The 20,623-nt window shown below is 44.1% G+C and overlaps 1 protein-coding gene across 1 annotated transcript; it reads left to right on the plus strand.

Moving 5' to 3' along the window:
- The first annotated feature begins 282 nt into the window (after positions 1-282).
- SLC26A2 (solute carrier family 26 member 2) lies at positions 283-19,346 on the plus strand. The gene is made up of 4 exons (XM_024194700.2): positions 283-294; positions 899-1,012; positions 14,589-15,245; positions 17,373-19,346. Exons 1-4 carry the CDS (start codon positions 283-285, stop codon positions 18,882-18,884), a joined length of 2,295 nt encoding a protein of 764 aa, XP_024050468.2. The 3' UTR covers positions 18,885-19,346.
- Positions 19,347-20,623: the final 1,277 nt, after the last annotated feature.

Consider the following 20,623-nt stretch of genomic DNA (forward strand, 5'->3'; position numbering starts at 1 on the left):
ATGCCAAAGGGTTTGTGTGTGCTGGGACTAAAGATTCAGCATTGGCCCAAACACTGAATTTGCTGGCAAGAGGTGTTGGTTTGTATCTCGCCCTTAGGTTAGGTCTACACTAGAAATTTTTGCCAGTTTAGGGGTGTGATTTTTTTAATCAACGTTTCTATACTAACAGTTATAGTAGCATACAAGTTCTTTTCCTGGCACAGATTATTTCACGTGGGGAACAGGTGCAGAAGCACTCTTTTGCCGGTATAAGATGTGTTTCCACTAGGAGGGTTTGCCGGTATGGCTATACCAGTATGGCTAAGCCGGCAATATGTTTCTGCTGTAGCCCTGGCCTTAGTGTTATGTACAGGACAGGGCTCCCCAGTGTAAAGATAGACAGACAGGCCTATCTCTCCCTCCCCACCACTCCTTCTGTTGTGAGCGACAAAGTGGCACATGAGGAGTGTCACTTAGGTCAATCCAGGAGGCCTGAAAGCCAGACCTGGGGCTGGGGTTGTGATGGGGGTTCTCACCATGGGCCCTTTTGGCACCTCTGCCCGTGGCACTGTGTGGTCCCGTCCCTTCCCCCAATGTGCCACTTCCTTGCCTGTTTGTCATGGGGGAAGGAAGGGGTGTGGGCTTTGGCTGTTCCCAGGAGAAATTGCTCCCCCCTGACCCCATCTGGCTAGGGAGGGATCCCTAAAGGGGAACGACCCTTTCTCCTCCCTCTGCCCTGCCCCCCCTTCTTCCTCTCCCTCCTGCCCTGTCCGCCCCCTTCTCCTCTACCCCGCCCCCTTCTGCCCTGGCCCCTCCTCCTCCCCTTCTCTCTTCCTCTTCCCTCCCCGCCCATCGGGCCACGGGGCCGCTGTCCGGCTCCCCCTCCCTCGGGGCGCTGCGCCGGCGGGGGGGCGGGCAGGAGGAGGAGGCGGGGCTTGCGGCTGGGCCCGCCCCCTCCGCTCCGGACCGGCCGCTGAGCTCGGCGCGGGCGGGATCCGAGTTTATCCCCCGGCGCTGGGAGCGGGGCGGCCGGGTGAGTGACCCCGGCTGGGGGCGGGGTGCGCGGGCGGCTTAGCGAGGGGTAAGCGGGGGTCCCGGTGGGGCCGCCCCGGGGAGAGTGGGGAGTCCCCGCGCAGGGGGGGGTGCGCCCCGGGGAGAGCGTCAAGACAGGGATCCTGGTGGGGTGCGCGAGCCCCAGGGAGAGCAGCGGGAGGGGGGTCTTGGGGAGTGGGGAAGGGAGACACCCCGGGGGAATGCGGGGCCAGGGATCCCCCTGGCAATGGGGAAAACACCCCGAGAAGGGGGCTGCTTCGGTGGTGGACCCCAAGGAGAGGGGGTTGGGGATCCGATTGGGGATGTAGGCGACGCACGCCGGGGAGAGTTGGTTTCACTCTGAATTGTTGTCAGACTTCTCAATTAACTTTGTCAGCGCTTCTATAACTAAGCCTCCAAATCTGCTCTGTCCAAAAATCCCTGCCTTGTTCTCCTTCAGCCCCCCAGTGCCTTATACATAGAGCCTCCATTGCCAGAACTGCTTGCTGCCCCAGCTCGTCGCATCCCTGCTCTGTCTAACCCACTTATAAACTTCTGCCAGGCGTCTTACTCTGCCTGTATCACATTAAATAATTGATAATAATCCTGAATGGTGGTTCCTCCTCTCAGCACCATTTTGCTTGGTCCAGGCTGGGGTGAAATTAGGAGGGGCAGTAGTATTTAAAGATTATCTGTTATTATAGATTTAAATTTACATGAGTAAACCAAACAGACCAGTTTTTCATAGAGATATGAAATCTGGAGTTTAAGGTCGTTGAAATTTACGATATTGGTGCAAACTCATCACTGGTTTTGAATAGAACTTGACTCATCTGGTTACTTTATCCCAAAACACCTTCCAGGGCTAAATAAGAAATAACAGCAGAAAGATCTCAGTTTGAGAGAGACAAAGGCAAGAGAGAATAAGTTTATAGGGGAGACTTGAAAATAGATAAGAGTATCACAGCGGCAGATTGAGTGCCTGGAGCGTAGTGGGACTGATAAGTACTAGATTTGGAGAGAAGGGAAGATGCAGAAGGCACCGGTCCCTTCCTATTTTAGACCCTGGTCAGTTAAATTCTGATAGTTTAAGTGGGAAAAGATCAAAGTGGTGATTTAAAAAGAAATAATTTCACTGTTGGTAGGAACGGCAATGTCAAACCTGATCAAAAAAGGTAGGGCTGAGGCGCTTGATAAAATTGTCCAACCCTGTAAATAAACATGGGATTTCTATTTTTTTCTGCTGTACATGCATTATAAAAACATTCCTTTTTTAAAAAGCAGTATTAAACCGAATTCTGCAGATATATTCTGTACGAGGCAATGTGGCCTGAGTCTGATGAGACCTGGGTTTTATTCCCAGTTCTGCCACAGCTTGCTAGGCCTGGGTCACTTCCCTTTCTGCCAGAGTTTTCCCTATCTGTAAAGTGGGGATAATGATACTGACTTCCTTGGTAAAATGCTTTGAGATCTACTGATGAAAAGTGCTTTATAAGAGCTAGGTATTATTATAACCTCATTGTAATTTACTGTCATCTTGAAAAACATAAATAATACATTTATGTTGGCTTCTAAAATGAGAAAAACAGGCCTCCATAGCCCTAGTGTATCAAGATGGGACACTGTCTCAAAGAGAATATGGCTGTGACCGTGGATAGAAGACATTCAAGCTTAAGAAAAAAAAAGTTTGGATTTTTTTGTTTGATCTGTTTCACTTCTCACCATGTTTATTCTCCCCCCGCTCCTCCTCCACCCCCTCACCTATCCTTTATCCAAGGTAAATGTTGGCTTTCTGTGTGCTAGTTTGTTCAGTTCAGTGTCTGGCAGGATTCATTTACAGATGTCTTCTGTTCATGTGAAAACCAAACAGTTTCTCTTTTTCTGGTGGAGCTGGGACATTCCCGGCATTTAGTCAGAGAGGGCCATGTGATGTGAGCTGGCCTTAAATGTGCCAGGAAATTTCTTTGGGGAGAACCTCCCCTGCTGGTGTTTTATGCAGAATCTGCACATGACTTTAGCACTGTGTATCTGTTTAACTTGCCTGACTAACAGTGGGCTAGAGAGAGGTCCTATTTAAGAGATGAATTGCTGCTTTTCCTTCCCTGGTCTATACAAAAGCTTTTGTTTTAGTTAGAAATGTTTCTTTTAGATCATAGCAAGCTTGGTCTGATGAAAAGTTCTAGATTGACAGTCCTGGAGACTAAACTCAAACATCTACAGAATAAATCCAGCTCTCAGGTCTGACAGGGAAGTCATCTCTGTCCATGGTATATGTACAGCCATGTTCTCATAGATGAGCCATCCGGTTACTGTATTAGATGCAGAGGAAGACACTGTTCACCCTTTAATATTACATTTGAAATAGACAAAGACCACACACACACACACACACACACACACACACACACACACACACACACACTCATTCGCCCTCATGCTCTACTGGGTAAGTGTTTGTGAGCATCATGGAAGTAGTGAAACATTGCCTGAATTCAGCTCCCAAATTTATTGCTGAAATGTCATATTGTTACTGGGACAACACAGAGGTGCCTATTTATGGCCTAGTTCAGAATTCAGTGGAACTACACATTTGCCTAAAGTTAGACATATGTTAAAGTATGTTGCTGAATCTGAGCCTATATCTCTTCTGAGTGGTCTAACCAGCACAGAATTAGGGTTACTGATCAAAAAAGTAACTGGTATACTTCATAGGAGAATGTCACGGTTTTTTTGCAAGAATTTGAGCTCAATCTTATACACACATGATCTTTATATTGGTTCTGGAATGTTACTGCAATAGCTGTCTTCTCATTATTTCAGTGACATTGGATTCCCCCGGTCCCTCTACAATTGTGGATGGACTCAGGCCCGCCAACGCAGGGGGCAAAGGGGACAATTGCCCAGGGGCCCAGGCGATTTAAAAGGGCGTGGGGACCCTTTTAAATCGCTCGGGCGGGCCGTAGGCCTCCTAGGCACGTGCGTGGTGGTACCAGCAGCGGTGAAGGCAGCCGGGCGGGCATGTGGAAGCCCTGGCTGTGCCAAAAGAGCGCGCCCAGCAGCGCAGCTGGCAGCAGCTCACTGGGCACCAGCGAGGGCAGGTGCAGCACCGCCCAAATGTCAGGCGGACTGCGTCCGTGTGGGCGTGGCTTGTGCGTGTGTGCTCCAGCCGCCGCACGTGGTCCAGCTCCACGCCCATGTGGCGACTCCACGCCGGGCTCGGGGGCCCATTGACTGTTCTGCCCTGGGGCACGGAATTGCTGTCGGCGGGCCTGGATGGACTGTTTGGTACAGGGTAGTTTTTGCCTCCAATAACCACAGGTGAAAGGGCATGTTTTCCAAAGTATTGCTTTTACACTTAGACATTTTAGGCTGGATTTTCCAGGGAGCCTAAAATTGTTAGGCCGTAACTCCTAATTAATTTCAATAGGACTTGGGTGCCTTTGAAAATCCAAACTTCTCTTTAGGAAGTTTGCTTGTGCACTCAGGGCTCTTATCTTGGAATAAGTGTGTCTACAAACTGAGTTACACAGGAATAGCTATTGAACTTTAAATTCACACCATGCATTAATCAGAAAGAACTTTCAAGTATAAATTAGCTTTTAGTGTTTAAAAGTGGCCGCGTAAAACTGCACAACTGTTGGTGCACAAAACTGGGTATTTGCACATTTAAGTGGGTGTTTGTGCACATATAGTTTAGGTAGCCAATCTTGACATCTGGAGTCTGGATTTTGGAAAGCAAGCAGGATTTTCTTTCTGCTTGTAAGCGCAAACTTGACTTGAGTTTAAGGTTGTCATGAATTGCTTGAGCACATAAGTGAGTTAATATTCCCATTACTGTTCTCTCACTGTCAAAGTGACCATGTTCTGGGACGGTTACATGGAAATCCACGCCAGCAGAGACCACTTGCTGCAGTTCCCGGTTCCATGAGGCTAGTCTACTAGGGAGATTGCAGCTAATGGTTTAGTAAAAGGGGAAAATGAATCCCCTGTCTTTTTAAACTGACTTATATGTCATCTGGATATTGTGCAAATTTTAAGCTTGCATAACTAGAAAACGTCCCCTTATCTGATTTTAAGACCGGTGCTTGTGGTAAATCTCTCATGACAGAGGGATATCTGTGGGATATCTGTGACCGTTTCTCTTACTTCACAGCATTTGTAATGGATCTGAAGCAATTAAGCACTCCTCAAAGACCATATTCAGGCTGAAAGGAACTGGTAAGACTGAATTCTGTGCATGGAAATTGGTCATATAAAAATAATGTCTTCTCAAAGTAAACAGACTTTGGAACCTCCTTTTCTGAAATGAAATGCTGTGCTCGCTGTACTTAACTGAAGTTTTCTTGTCCTCTAGCCCTGAACGGAAAGAATTCAAGTTTTATGCTAGTTGGCTTGGGCTGACTGGTTACAGAAAAAATACAGAGCAGCATTTTTGGTCAGAAATGAGTGTAACTGGATGAAAATTCTGCCACTACCCAGTGTCCTTTCACCCTTATAGGCAATGCCTATCTTTTTGATGAAAGATCCTTTTCACACCACATAAGGAAGGCTGTTATACAGATGCATACAAAGACTTTGTGTAAGTCAGTCCACTAGTATGACCACAACTTACCAGCAAAATCATTTTCCCTTAGACCATAATTCTGCCGTCTAGACATTATATAGTGGTCAAAAGATGTATAAACAGATGTCACTTAGGATGTCTGAATCCAAGAATACCAAACAGGAATAAATAATATAGCTGTCTGTAGGGTGACCAGACAGCAAGTGTGAAAAATCAGGATGGGGTGGGGGGTAATAGGAGCCTATATAAGAAAAAGACCCAAAAATCGGGACTGTCCCTATAAAATCGGGACATCTGGTCACCCTAGCTGGCTGTCATTTCAGAGTTTTCTGACAGAAATTAGGAATAACTCCAAGGTTGCTGCGAGCCCTCTGTGATTTTTGGAGACGAGGGGATCAGAGAGATTTAGATTACTGTGATGTAGGAAAACAGTGAGCCTGTTTAAGAAGTTTGTAACAATTACAAGTAGTTTGGAGATTAACTTGAAAAACAAAATGTCAGCATTTTACTGTACTCATTCATAAAAGGGTTTTGGCAGAATGATTCTTGGTTCATAATTGTGGACAGATAAATTGGAAAAAAAGGCTTCAATCACAAATACAGTGTGCGCTTATAGTGCATACTGACACATACACTGTTTATCCTTGCTGACTTGAAGTATTTGTTTTATGTGCACACGCTATAAATAACAGCCAACTAGAATTTTGCAATACCATGTAGGAGGGCACGTTATCAAGTGGGTGCTGGATGAGGCAAGGGTCATGAATTCTAAGGTCTCTTTTGGAACTGACTTGCTGTGTGACCTTGGGTAACTTACTCTTTGTAAATTTCCCCGTTGAAAAATAGGGATCAGAATACATTCTTCACAGAGCTGTTATGCGGATTAATTAATCAATGTTTATAAAACATTTAAAGATATGTGAATGGAAGGCATTATCAAATAACTGTGTATAGTTATAGTTCTATATGATAATCTTAGTGTTATCCTGCCAGATATGAGACTAGCATAAGGGAGAAGTCCAGAATCATTAGGGATTTATGAGATCAGTACAGTAGTGATACTATAGTTTAGATGGAGATTTAATAGACTCTGGTTTGTGGATTTACACTTCTAGAGTAATTAAGAGGGGACGCCCTCATGTTAAATGTAAGATGGATGTATATTTTGGTCTAAAATGAAGCACACCCCGGCCAGTTAATGTGGGCAGGGCTGCTGGAACGATTTGTATAGTGGGGGTGCTGACAGCCATTGAACCAAAGTGTAAATGCTCTATATGATGGAAACCACTTCAAGCCAGGGAGTGCGGCAGCACCCCCAGCACCTCTAGTTCCAACACCTATGAGTGTGGAACCTAAATTTGGATTCCCCGTGTTAGAGCATATAGTGCTGTCACTGGACACTGTGCTGGGCAGGTGTTTGTTTTTATGACAGTTAACTGAAAAGAAAGCCTTTGTAACAAACATAAAAAAGTTGCACTGTAGTCTTCAGAAATGGACTTGTATTGGGTTTCATTTAGTCATAAATAAGCTACTGTTTTCCTCTTTGTCTCATTACTTGGAACATTTTAAAACTAGACTGGGCAAAATGTTAATAAATAGAGAACAATCCTGAAATGTTAGGGCTGTGACCGAGACAGGACACTGTGCCTCAGTGGGTCACAGGACCTAATAGGTATTTTTTATTTCTGGATTCAATGATTGTTCACAGAAGATCAGGCTTTTTTGTAAACCGCACTTTCATGAATCAATTCATTTCTGATTGACCGACATTAATCTACTCATTTAACTGGTTGACACAGATTTCATTGAATATAATAATAATAGTATTTGTGGTGAATTGGCTGTGGCTTCCTAGGCATTTTTCTTAAAATTACCCACCATTGCACTAGCACTGGTAAGCTCTACTGGTGGTAGAATTGTGGCTGGCTAGTATAGACTAGCTGTTGGTGTTGTCACCATTATTTCTAACCTCCTCAGCACTGCATCAGTGCTAAGTGGAAGATTTGAAGAAAAATATAATTGGAGACAGTTTCCCCCAATTCTGTTGCCAAAGAAAGGGTCATGTGTGCTTTCAGATGCACAAAAACCTCTATTCTGTTTGATTTAGTGGTTAGCAAACCAGCTTTGCAACTCATGTAATTTGCAAGAGGCCAAGAGTTATTTAATTTGTCATCTCATGTGACTAATGCTTAAATCTACAATAATAATGAGTCACATGGTTACCATATTACATTAACTTCTAATGATCATGTTTATCTTCAGTGGTATTGTTTGGAGGATTTAAAAAAAATACAGTTATTGTATATAGCTGTGAACATTATAGTAAAGGCTGCAGCTCAGCTTCCACGTACTCCTCTTTTCACTCACAGCTTTCTCATATACCTTTCTGGGTTGAAACTTTCCATTCTTGGCCTCAGTCCAAAGGTGAGAGTCTCTTGAAAGCTTGAATTAAAATCCATTCAGCCATTTGAGTATGTGTATAAATGAGAGAAAACATACTTCCACTATTGTCTTTTTGTGCCTGCCCAAAAAGCGAGTGATGTATCCCTCCTGCTGATAGGTGGAGATAGGAAAACAAGTCTTACAGCGTTGCCTTTGCTGCTAAATAAAGGGTTTGTTGATGGACATGCTCCTGTGTGGGAGAAGCTCCAGCTAGTGGCTCTGAGGCTCACAACATAAGAATGGCCGTACTGGGTAAGACCAGTGGTCCATCTAGCTCAGTATCCTGTCTTCTGACAATGGCTGGTGCCAGATGCTTCAAAAGGAATGAACGGAACAGGGCAATTTATTGAGTGATCCATCACCTATCTTCCAGTCCCAGCTTCTGGCAGTCAGAGGTTTAGAGACACCCAGACCATGGGGTTGTGTTCCTGGCCATCTTGGCTAATAGATATTTATGGACTTATCCTCCAGGAATTTATCTAATTCTATTTTCGACGCAGTTAAATTTTGGCCTTCAGAACCTCCCCTGGCAATGCGGTCCACAGGTTGACAGTGCATCGTGTGAAGTATTTCCTTATGTTTGTTTTAAACCTGCTGTCTACTAATTTCATTGGGTTCTTGTGTTATGTGAAGGGGTAAATAACACTTCCTTATTCACTTTCTCCACACCATTCATGATTTTATAGACCTCTATCATATCCCCTGTTTAGTTGTCTCTCTTCTAAGCTGAACAGTCCCAGGTCTTTTTAATCTCTTCTCATAGGGAAGTTGTTCCATACCCCTAATCATTTTTATTGCCCTTGCCTGTACTTTTTCCAATTATAATATTTTTTTTTTTTGAAATGGGGTGACCAGAACTGCATGCCATTAAACGTGCGGGTATAGCATGGATTTATATAGTGGTGTAACAGGGTTGGCACCCACCTCTCACAAGTGCCCCCTTCTAGTTAGGCAGGTCTGTGTTCTTTAGTTCTGGTGACCCCCTTTGGTGGTTCTCAGGTGGGTTTGTCAGTGACAGTGCTCTGGTTCAGTCACACGGTCTGCCTGTTAACCAACACAACCCCCTTCCAGGGTATATAGTCCACCGGGGCCTATCTCAGTGCCCTTCTGGTGGTGTCTCTCTCTAGCCCTTCCTGGGCTTTGGTCTTTAAGTAGTTCAGGCTTGGTATGGGGCTCTATCCCCAGGGATTCCTCCCTAGAGACACTATCTTCCTGTAGCCTTCCCCAGACTCAGTCCCTACTCAGTCCTAGCAACCAGCCAGGAGCTCCCTCAATGCTCCCCCAGTCCCTGCTAGCAAACCATCCATGGCACTGCTGCTCTTTCAGGCCTGCAGTCCTTTCTTCTCCTGCTCCTAGCAGCAACTAACTACTGTGCTGCAACTCCTTTTATATGGCCCTCCTGGGCCCTGATTGGCTGCTTCCCCTGCAGCCACTGTAGCCTGCTTGGAGGACCTCTCCACTGCTTCTTCCCTGGGATGGGTGTGGCAGAACCCTGAGGCCTCCAGCAGGGGGCCTTTGGGCCTAGTCCACCCAATCACAAGTGGCATTATGATATTTTCTGTTTTATTATCTATCCCTTCCTAATAGTTCCTAACACCCTATTAGCTTTTTTGACTGCTGCTGCACATTGAACAGATATTTTCAAAGAACTGTCCCCAGTGACTCCAAGATCTCTTTCTTGGGTGGAAACAGCTAATTTAGACCCCTTTATTTTGTATGTATAGTTGGGATTGTTTTCCAATGTGCCTTATTTCCCAATTATCAACATTCAGTTTCATCTGATATTTTGTTGCCCAGTCACCCAGTTTTGTGAGATCCCTAAGTAACTCTTTGCAGTCAGCTTTGGACTTACCTTGCATAATTTTGTATCGTCTGCAAACTTTGCCACCTCTCTGTTTACCCCCTTTTCTAGATCATTATTGAATATGTTGAACAGCACTAGTCCCAGGACAGATCCTTGGGGGACCCCACTATTTCCATTGTGAAAACTGACCATTTATTCCTGCCCTTTGTTTCCTATCTTTTAACCAGTTACTGATCCATTAGAGGACCTTCCCTCTTGTCCTATGATTGCCTATTTTGCTTAAGAGTCTTTGGTGAGGGACCTTGTCAAAAGCTTTCACAAAGTCCAAGTATACTCTATCCACTGGATCACCCTGTCCACATGTTTGATGACCCCTTCAAAGAATTTTAATAGATTGGTGAGGCATGATCTCCCTTTGACTCTTCCACAACATATTGTATTCACTTATGTGTCTGATAATTCTGCTCTTTGCTCTTTCAGTCAATTTGCCTGATACTGAAGTTAGGTTACTGGCCTGTAATTGCCAGGATTGCCTCTGGAGCCTTTAAAAAAAATCAGCATTGCATTAGCTATCTACCAGTCATCTGGTACTTTCTATTTCTTTTTCTTGAAGTTGTTGTTCTCCCCTTTCCCTTTTTAAAAAACAAAACAAAAAACAAAACAGAAACAAACTAAATCAATATTAACGAATCATTAAGGCTGCATATTTAAACAGTCAGGAAATGCAAAAATTAGCATTCTCACAGCAACATTAACTCACCCACATTGCACAGAAGCATTTTGGGATAATTGCACTGTTCAGTGTGTACCTTAAAATACAGCATGTGCAATGCAGATAAATTAATGTTGCTCCCAGAACCATATTTTTTCATTTCTATACATTTTTGTGTTTAAAATTGCAAACTTAACATTGCTTTACCTAAGGGTTGTTGGGATTTTTTTGCGGTGTGTGGGTTCCCCCCCCCCAATTTGATAATAGATGTAAAATGAAATCACTGGTGATGGACATTATTTAGGTCTGTTTGACTTTTGCAGGCAGTTAGTTCCATGTAATAATGTCTTTGTTCACTGGGGTGTATCAGCAAGTACTAGACGTTCAGCAAGCTGACACATGGAAGTGCTTGGATAGATGATTCTTTACATAAAATGGTTATGAAATATTTTTTTAACCAATTGCAGTAATGACCACACTGATGAGTCTGTCTTTCTATTCCTAATATTTACGCTATGCTCACTATAGTCTATTCTGTCTTTCTTGTCTGTCTGTTGTATTTCTCATGCACCTAGCATTGCAGGAAACACCAGTTAAGTTTGTAGGCTTTTGACTGTGGAGTTTGTGAAATCTTTTCAGTTTAACTTCACAGTCGGACTAATTGGAGTAAGTAGCTCACATTGGGCTGAGCTGCAGGCTGAATACCTTGTGGTATTCACTGTCATAAATGTGTGTGGGATGTTCCATTCAAAAGTGTTACTAGCCCAGTCTGTCAGTGACTTGGGTTTCTTCTTTCAATGAAGTATTTGTGGTTTTTCTCTCTGTGTTTCTCCTTTGTCTCCCCACACCCTCCACTCCTTCCCTCTGCAAACCACCATACAGACACTTCATGCAGAAACCCAACCAGTCCTCTTTATATGCAGAGAGAGGAAATTTACCAAATAGCTATTTCAGTTTCTTAATAATTCCAAATCTCTCTTTGAGGATTTAGCTGACTAAGGCTGAGGCCTTTCCCTCATGCCCTTTTTATTATGGCCATGGCTTTTAGTCGTCCTTTTGTCTTTGTTTTTATTTACAGAAAAAAAATCAGGTACTTTGAAAATATACCCCTAACATTAGAATTGCATTGGATCTCTGAGTGGATTAGTTCATTGGTTTCAATGGGTGTCAGGTGGCTAAAATACTCTGCTCTCTAACAACTTGAATGTATACTTGAACTGACCCAGTTCAATATAATTGATCAAAATAGTATAACCTTCTGATAGCTCAGTGGTTTGAGCATTGGCCTGCTAAACCCAGGGTTGTGAGTTCAATTCTTGAGGGGGCCATTTAGGAATCTGGGGCAAAAATCTGTCTGGGGATTGGTCCTGCTTTGAGCAGGGGGTTGGACTAGATGATCTCCTGTGGTCCCTTCCAACCCTGATATTCTATGATTGCTATTGAACAATGGAATAATTCAAGTTTGGTGGTGCAATCGCTGGAGGTTAATACAAAACAGAGGTTCCAAAGTGAAATACATTGTAGTGTAATATGGAGTAACTGAACTAATAAGAATATATTGATTCCTAATTGGAACTTCATTATAGATGTGCATTGAATACTGCTAGTTGGAAATGGAGGCCACTTTGAAGATTAAATGCTATCACGGCTTCTGGTGTGATGGGCAGGTCTGGGTAGTTCAAGAAAGCAGATACTTCACCATTTACATTTTTTTGCATTGTCAAAATTATCACCCAAATCCTGCCTGAAGGTCCTAGAGACAATTAGTCTGAGTCGTTTCTCTGCATTAACAGACTATTAAACACAACTATGGACATGGACCATGGCATTAGAGGCCAGTGGACTGCACGTTGGCCACCCCTGCTTAAGAGCCTTCAAACACAGAATGAAGAGGTGTAGATAATGCGCCCTGTAAACTGAAATTAGTTCCACAGCTGAACCATTTCCACAACTCCAAAGAGCAGTGTCTTGTAACAGACCGTAGGAGAAACAAGCTGTCTAAACTCCAAAGTCTGACTCCTGCTTCACCCACGTGTACACAGTTTCTAAGAGATTCATCCTGAAGTAGTAGTAGTAATAAACATTTTATAGCTCTTTGCAAAGTGTTAATTAGGGGAAAGAATTCCCAGTGAGAATCCTGTAATATATTCTCAGCAAGCCTAGCTCAAATACGCTTCTGCTAATTAATTCAGAAGTTGACATTACGTAGAATATGAGTTCTGCATTCGTTAATGTCTGAACTACACATTGAAGGTGCCAATTGCTATATAAATGAGGGGGAGGGATAGCTCAGTGGTTTGAGCATTGGCCTGCTAAACCCAGGGTTGTGAGTTCAATCCTTGAGGGGGCCATTTAGGGATCTGGGGGAAAAATCTGTCTGGGGATTGGTCCTGCTTTGAGCAGGGGGTTGGACTAGATGATCTCCTGAGGTCCCTTCCAACCCTGGGATTCTATGATTCTATTTTTGTTATTAGTAGAGCTAAACTGGTAAAGAGGTGTGATCTGGTTTTGAAGGTGGAGGACTGGGAGCTAGAAACTCTTGACTTCTAAAACCACCTCTGACTTTGACTTCTTTGTGGCATTGAGCAAGTCAGTCTCTGGCTGAGTTTCACCCTATGTAAAATATGAGCGATAATATTTAATTCATCCTTGCTAGCCATCTGTGAAGGAAGTAATGTTTGCAAAAGGCTCTGAAGCAGAAGAATGCTGGGTAAGCGCCAAATTGCATACATGTGTTAGGGCTGGTCTACACTGGGGGGTAGGGGGGGGATGGGATTGATCCAAGATACGCAACTTCAGCTACGCGAATAGCGTAGCTGAAGTCAAAGTATCTTGGATCGAATTACCTGGGGTCCACACGGCGCGGGATCGACGGCCGCGGCTCCCCCGTCAACTGCGCTACCGCTGCTCGCTCTGGTGGAGTTCCGGAGTCGACGGTGAGCGCGTTCGGGGATCGATATATTGCGTCTTAACAATCCCAGATAAATCGATTGCTACCCGCCGATACGGCAGGTAGTGAAGACGTACCCTTAGAGATGTCTTTTTCAGGTTGTTTTTGATTTGCTTGTCTGCTCAGCTATTTTGCTTTCACAAATTGAGGAAGTAAGTTCTTATTATAAGAATGTTCTTTATTATGATCACCTTGCTCATATATTGTCTGCAGTTCAACCTACAGTAGGAGAAACCTGTTGGTGGGAGCATCATGTCATCTAGTACCCATATTTCCAGTTAAGATGCTTGTTTCTGTTCCTTTGATTGGATATAATTTGCTTGAAATCCAAACTTTCTTTTTCTTAAAAAAAATGGAAAAGTGCATGCAAAGTGTTCCTGTGCTATATCACGGGCTGAAACAAAACCATTTGGATAAAGATTGCTGCTTTTTAGATCACAAGTGAAGCTCCAGTATAATTGGCTGGCATCCTAACTGCACTGGAAAGAAAACACGAATGAAAGACTTGGACCTCAACTGCTATACCAGAAATTGAGTTGCAAGGGGTGTGGTTCACAAACTGAATTGTAATGAATGTTCAGCGAGTACAGCCTACTGTTTCTAATTTTGCTGAATAGAATAGACCAGAAACAGTGAGTGAACTCATCAGGGAAGGTGCTCCAAGAAAAAGTGCCGTTATGGTGGTGTGCATATGTCACAGTTGGGCTGATTACACGAAAAGAAGCATGTTCTCTTCTTGCAGTATGTGCATAGCTGTGTTTTAATCAGAGTCATATTCATGGAGGGGCTCTGTCTGATCATAAACAACGTTTATTTTAGTGACAACAAAAGGAATCAGATTAGGTTTATAAAGCCACCTATGCCTGGCTGAGGACGGGAATAACAGCTGATGCTGCTGGGCAAGATTGAGTTGTATCACAACAGGTTGTGTGGAACATTTGCAGAGACCTTGCTTGTACAATTGTTGGCTTAAGCTAGTACTATTAGTCCTTGCCTTTCATGAGAATTAAATTCACTGCCATTTAAAAAAAAAAAAAGAAGTCTGGAATAATCTATAAATTAGTTTAAGGTTAACTGACTTACCTGATTATGTTTGTGTTGGTAGGGAGCTTTCAGGATGGCAGCAGAAGTGGAACTCAACCACGTCCAATCAGCATCTGAAATGGCAGAGGGAGAGGATGACGAACACATTTTTCAACCCACGATGTTCCTGGAGCCTCAAGAGACGAACATTGATATGAAGGCACTTCTAGTCAAGAAAGTGAAGAAAACTTGCAGCTGCACCCCAGCCAAAGTTAAAGACCTGATTTTCAGTTTTCTCCCTGTCTTGCAGTGGCTCCCCAAATATAAACTGAGAGAGTACATCCTGGGAGATATAATGTCTGGTGTGATAGTGGGCATCCTGCTGGTCCCACAGTCCATTGCCTATTCCCTATTGGCCGGCCAGGAACCTATATATGGTCTTTACACATCCTTTTTTGCCAGCATTATTTATTTTCTATTTGGTACCTCTCGTCATATATCAGTTGGTATTTTTGGTGTGCTTTGCCTGATGGTGGGACAGGTGGTGGATCGTGAGGTACAGAGAGCTGGGTATGACATAGAGCCCAGTGTTCATAGTGACCTTCAGAGAGATATGGTCATTTATGTAAATACCACCACTTTGGCTGTGAACCAGACATCACAACCGCTGTTATGTGATAGAAGTTGCTATGCAATTACTGTGGGAGCCACGGTGACCTTCATAGCTGGAGTTTATCAGGTAAGAGGGGGCAGGGTAAATGGGTATTCTGTGGAAATGTTTCTAATTGTCTTCCTCTCCTCTTAGCTATAGTTCAACTCTTTACTGAAGCCTTCTGAGATCAGCCTAGAGACAGTGGCAGTGTTGTTTATAGCAGTAGTGTCCCACATTGCTCTTCTGGTTAAGGATCCACCAACGTTTCCCTTTATAAGGACCTGATTGTGGAGTTGTGAATTGCTGTTTTGTATTTGGCAAAGAACGCTCTTTCTTTAGCCTCTTTACATAAACAAGTCAAATTACTTTGCCTGATTTAGATGTTATACATAGAACAGCAATTAGCTGTGTTTTGCCTGGGGTCTCTCTGCCTACCTGCCAATAGAACCTCACTTAAACTAAAATATTACTTATACTGTATTACGTTAGTTCTTCAAAGCCCCAACCAAGAACAGGGTCCCTTTGTGCTAGGAACTACAGTAGAACCTCAGAGTTACAAATGCCTTGGGAATGGAGGTTGTTCGTAACTCTGAAATGTTCGTAACTCTGAACAAAACATTATGGTGGTTCTTTCAAAAGTTTATAACTGAACATTGACTTAATACAGCTTTGAAACTGTACTATGCAGAAGAAAATTCTGCATTTAACCATCTTAATGTAAATGAAACAAGCACAGAAACAGTTTCTTTCCTTTAAAGAAAAGATTTGACAAACTTTCCCTTTATTTTTTAGTAGTTTATGTTTAAACTCAGTACTGTACTGTATTTGCTTTTTTTTTTTTTTTGTCTCTGCTGCTGCCGGATTGTGTACTTCCGGTTCCAAATGAGGTGTGTAGTTGACTGATCAGTTTGTAACTCTGGTGTTTGTAACTCTGAGGTTCTATTGTATACAGCCACATGGTAAAAGGCAAGCTGTGCTCCAAGGTTGCTTGCAGTCTAAATAGACAAGAGAGAGAAAGGGTGAGGGAGAGGAAGTATTATTATCCTCATTTTATAGACAAGAAACTATGAAAGAGAGGAGTCAAGTGACTTTTCCAAGGTTACACAGGGAGTCGGTGGTAGAGTCAGGAACTGAACTCAGCCCTCGAGTCCCAGTCCAGTGTCAAACCTCAAGACATCCTTCTTCTCAGTAAATTTATGCAGGTCTTATGCAGTTAGGCCAGTTTCCAGCCATGCCTATATTTTCTTTGTGTTGCCTCTGCTACCTGATGACACATGTGACTTTGTTTGAGCCAAGTGGTATAAAAGTACCATAGCTGGCAGCTTGTGGGATCCTGGCAGTTTCTAAGATACCAGCAGGAAAAAGCCCAGTTTGGCTGGTGAAAAGCATTAAAGGGCTTTTAGTTGGGGGTTCAAAGGGAGAAATAACTGAACTTGGTTGTAAGGGAGGCCTGTGTTTAACTTACAGAAAGTTAAATGGGGAAGCAGGAACACTTAACCACCACTGTGGCTGTGTAAATACAGGGGACTGCAGGAATCTGTACATCTGTCCATCAGGAGCTGACTATAGACAGCACCAAAGATTTAATTGGAACCAGAATTCATAAATATGAATAAAAAGATACTTTTAAAAATTTGCTTTTACTTGTGTAACCTAGGCATTGCGGGAGTTTCTGTACTCTTGCTGAATTAGACATGCCACGGGTTAGTCGTTAGTGAAAAGGGCAAGCTGGTAATTCACTGGGGTGATAACTTATTGCAGGCTACGAGGAGACATGCAAGAGAGACTCGAGCATCGGCGCTGGGCTTCTGTAAGGCCTAAAGCCAAGGGGCTTTCAAAAATTTGAGGGAGAAGCAACAAAAGTTACCAAAAATGTAAAAAAGCTTTTTTCCTGTGCTTCCCCTCTTATCCTTTAAGGATGCTGTAAGCTATTACTGAGAGTTGAAAGAAACCATGATATAAAAATGAGTTAAAAAAATGAAGACCTGGTCTGAAAGCCAATGTCTGATTAGCAATTATGCATCTCATTTAAAGCTGATGCATAAATGAGTGGCTAGGGATTCTGGCTTGCATTTCATTTTGCTCCTCAGATGGTACAATATCCTGCAAAGTCACATATTGTGCCGTATTACCTACATTATCTAACTTTCCTGCTAATTTCCATAATGCTAAGATTTGTACTCTAATCTATTGTGTGTGGTTGATTCCTTTCAGGTTGCTATGGGCTTCTTTCAGGTGGGCTTTGTCTCAGTGTACCTCTCTGATTCCTTACTCGGCGGATTTGTCACAGGTGCCTCCTTTACTATCCTAACCTCCCAAGCGAAGTATCTCCTGGGCCTGGACATTCCACGCAGCAATGGCATTGGCTCCCTCATAACCACTTGGATAAACATCTTCAAAAACATCCACAAGACCAACATCTGCGACCTCATCACCAGCTTCTTGTGTCTCCTTGTCCTCATCCCAACCAAAGAGCTGAACGAGCACTTTAAATCCAGGCTCAAGGCCCCCATACCCATTGAACTGGTCGTGGTTGTGGCAGCTACGCTGGCATCTCACTTTGGGAAGCTGAAGGAGAATTATGGCTCCAGTGTTGCTGGACACATTCCAACTGGGTTCCTGCCACCCCAGCCACCCAAATGGGATCTGATTCCTAGTGTGGCGATGGATGCTGTTGCCATAGCCATTATTGGCTTCGCTATCACTGTGTCCCTCTCAGAGATGTTTGCCAAGAAGCATGGTTACACAGTTAAGGCCAATCAGGAAATGTACGCCATTGGCTTTTGCAACATTATTCCCTCTTTCTTCCACTGCTTCACAACTAGTGCAGCTCTTGCCAAGACTCTTGTCAAAGAGTCAACGGGATGCAGAACTCAGATCTCTGGGGTGGTGACCGCGTTGGTCATCCTATTAGTTCTGCTTTTGATTGCACCTCTCTTCTACTCCCTTCAGAAATGTGTCCTGGGGGTCATAACCATTGTGAACCTCAGAGGAGCCCTGCGGAAGTTCAGGGATCTGCCCAAAATGTGGCATCTGAGCAAAGTGGACACAGTGATCTGGTTAGTCACGATGGCCGCTTCGGCACTGCTAAGTACTGAAATTGGCCTGCTGATTGGTGTCTGCTTCTCGATGCTGTGCGTCATTGTGAGGACTCAGAGACCAGAGGCACCGTTGCTCGGCTGGGTGGTAGAGACTGAAATGTATGAATCCCTGTCTGCCTACAAGAACCTGAAGACTAAGCCAGGCATCGTGGTTTTCCGTTTCGAAGCGCCTCTCTACTATATCAACAAAGAATGCTTTAAATCCACTCTGTATAAGCGGACTGGAGTCAACCCAGCCTGGGTGAAGGCAGCCAAGAAAAAGGCAGCAAAGCGAATGCTTAAAGAGAAAATGGTGAATTCTGGTGGCAGCCAGGCGGACGTCGCAGTGCAGCTTGTCACCAAGCCACTGGTGTTTCACACCCTGGTGATTGACTGTTGCGCAATACAGTTCTTGGACACAGCCGGGATCCACACGCTTAAAGAGATCTGCAAAGATTATGGGGAGATAGGCATCCAGGTGCTGCTGGCCCAGTGCAATGCCTCTGTGAGGAGTTCCCTGCACCGGGGAGAGTACTTTAAAAAAGAGGAACAGAACCTCCTCTTCCACAGTGTGCACCAGGCTGTGGACTTTGCATTGGGTGCACATAAACAAAATGGGTGCTGGGAAGGCAACAATTCTGTGTAGGATGAGGGAAAAAAATTGTGGATGTATACATAATGTGCGTGCACTCACATAGGTAAAATGCACCAAAGTACAGGGGTATTGTTCAAAAACTGTTGTGTAGAGCATACAGTGTACTTTAATGCTTTAATCTTGACCTACTGGATAGGGTGATTATATAAGTAGTGCTGAATATAGGCATCCTCAATGTGATCATGATTAACTTGTTAAACCAATGTTTTTCATGATCCTTCTGTGTATTCCCTGTTGGGCTCTCCATATCCCAGTATTTACCCCACATTTAGATCTGCATCCCCGAGACCCTTATTACAGCCACCATCTTTCTGGGTTGGACTTCCTTTGACAGCTGTCAGTGCTTCCCCTTAGTGCATAGTTTGAGGCAACTACACTTTTCCTCCCCAGTTCCAGGACTGGGCATGCTGCCTCCATACAGGGCCGGCTCCAGGCACCAGCCGACCAAGCACGTGCTTGGGGTGGCACCTTAGAAGGGGCGGCAAATGTTGGGGTGGCGGGGAGCGCTCGCGGTGTTTTGTTGTTTTTTTTTTTGTTCGGCGGGGCGGCCCTCGAGGGTTTTTTTGTTTTGGCCAGGCAGCGTGGGAGGTGTTTCGGCGGTGCAGCGCTGGGGAGGGCGGGGGCTTCGGCGGCCTGGCCCGGCGCTCCGGGGGTTTGGGCGGTGCAGTGCAGCGGCGGGGGTTTGGCAAAAAAGTTAGAGCCGGCCCTGCCTCCATATCACTCAGTCCTTGTGCTGGCCAAGTGAACAGGAACAGATACTCAGCTCTGTTGGGTTGTTCTCTGACATGACAATGGAGAGAGTTTTTTGCTGGATGAGGACCTGGGCCTGACTTTCACAAAGAGTTACAATTTCACTCTGAGAAAAAGGAAGTGACAAGTAGATTCCTTGAGGTGTGTGGCTTCTGCGTGTTACGTATGCAGCAAGTCAGGCACTGAAAGAACTTCAGGACTCGGAGTGATTTGAAATCAAGACAGCGAGTCTCGGAGCCTGGGTCTGCAGATTTGGGCTCGCACTATGATGCTAAAACCAGCAGTATAGATGTTCGAGTTCAGGCCGGAGCTCAGGCTCTGAATCCCCCTTGCCTTGGGTTTCGGAGCCCAAGCTCCAGCCTGAGCTGGAATGTCTATTTTTAGTGTTTTAGCACAAGCCCAAGTCTGTAGACGCAGGCTCTGAGACTTGCTGCCTTGATTTGTTTGAGTTCAGGCTGAGTGCATGACTCTGAGGGTGTGAGTTTTCATCCCTAATGGGAAAGCATTACATTTTATCTCACTGTCACATTCTATTGCTGTTATCAGAGGGATCTGCAGAGCAGGTACTCTGTATGTTCATACACCTTTGATTACACCTCTGATTGCACAGAGTTTAAGCGTCTTTTCAGAAGTACAACTTGATGCCTTTCTAGCTTGCATGAGTTGGGTATATATTATACAGGCAGATCAGAATGAAATGCTTTAATAAGTAACTCCTCATAACCACTTCTAACCAAAGATGCCTTGCCACCTACTCTCTGACCTTGCCACCTATTACTCTTATCTAGTAGATAAGGATTGGAGCAATGGTTTTCTTATTTACACACATGGCTGTATATTTGTCGGGAAAGTTTGTCTTTTTATGTGGAGTTCCTTTGGACAATCTTGACAGATTTTTATTTAAAGATTTTTAGAGCACAGTACCAGGAATGGATTATAGATGGGAAGCTGTAAGACAGGCTCAGTGTAGCCTGACTCAT

Source organism: Terrapene carolina, unplaced genomic scaffold (genome assembly GCF_002925995.2).
Source record: "Terrapene carolina triunguis isolate 2854851 unplaced genomic scaffold, T_m_triunguis-2.0 Scaffold395, whole genome shotgun sequence".
Taxonomy (NCBI): Eukaryota; Metazoa; Chordata; order Testudines; family Emydidae; genus Terrapene; species Terrapene triunguis.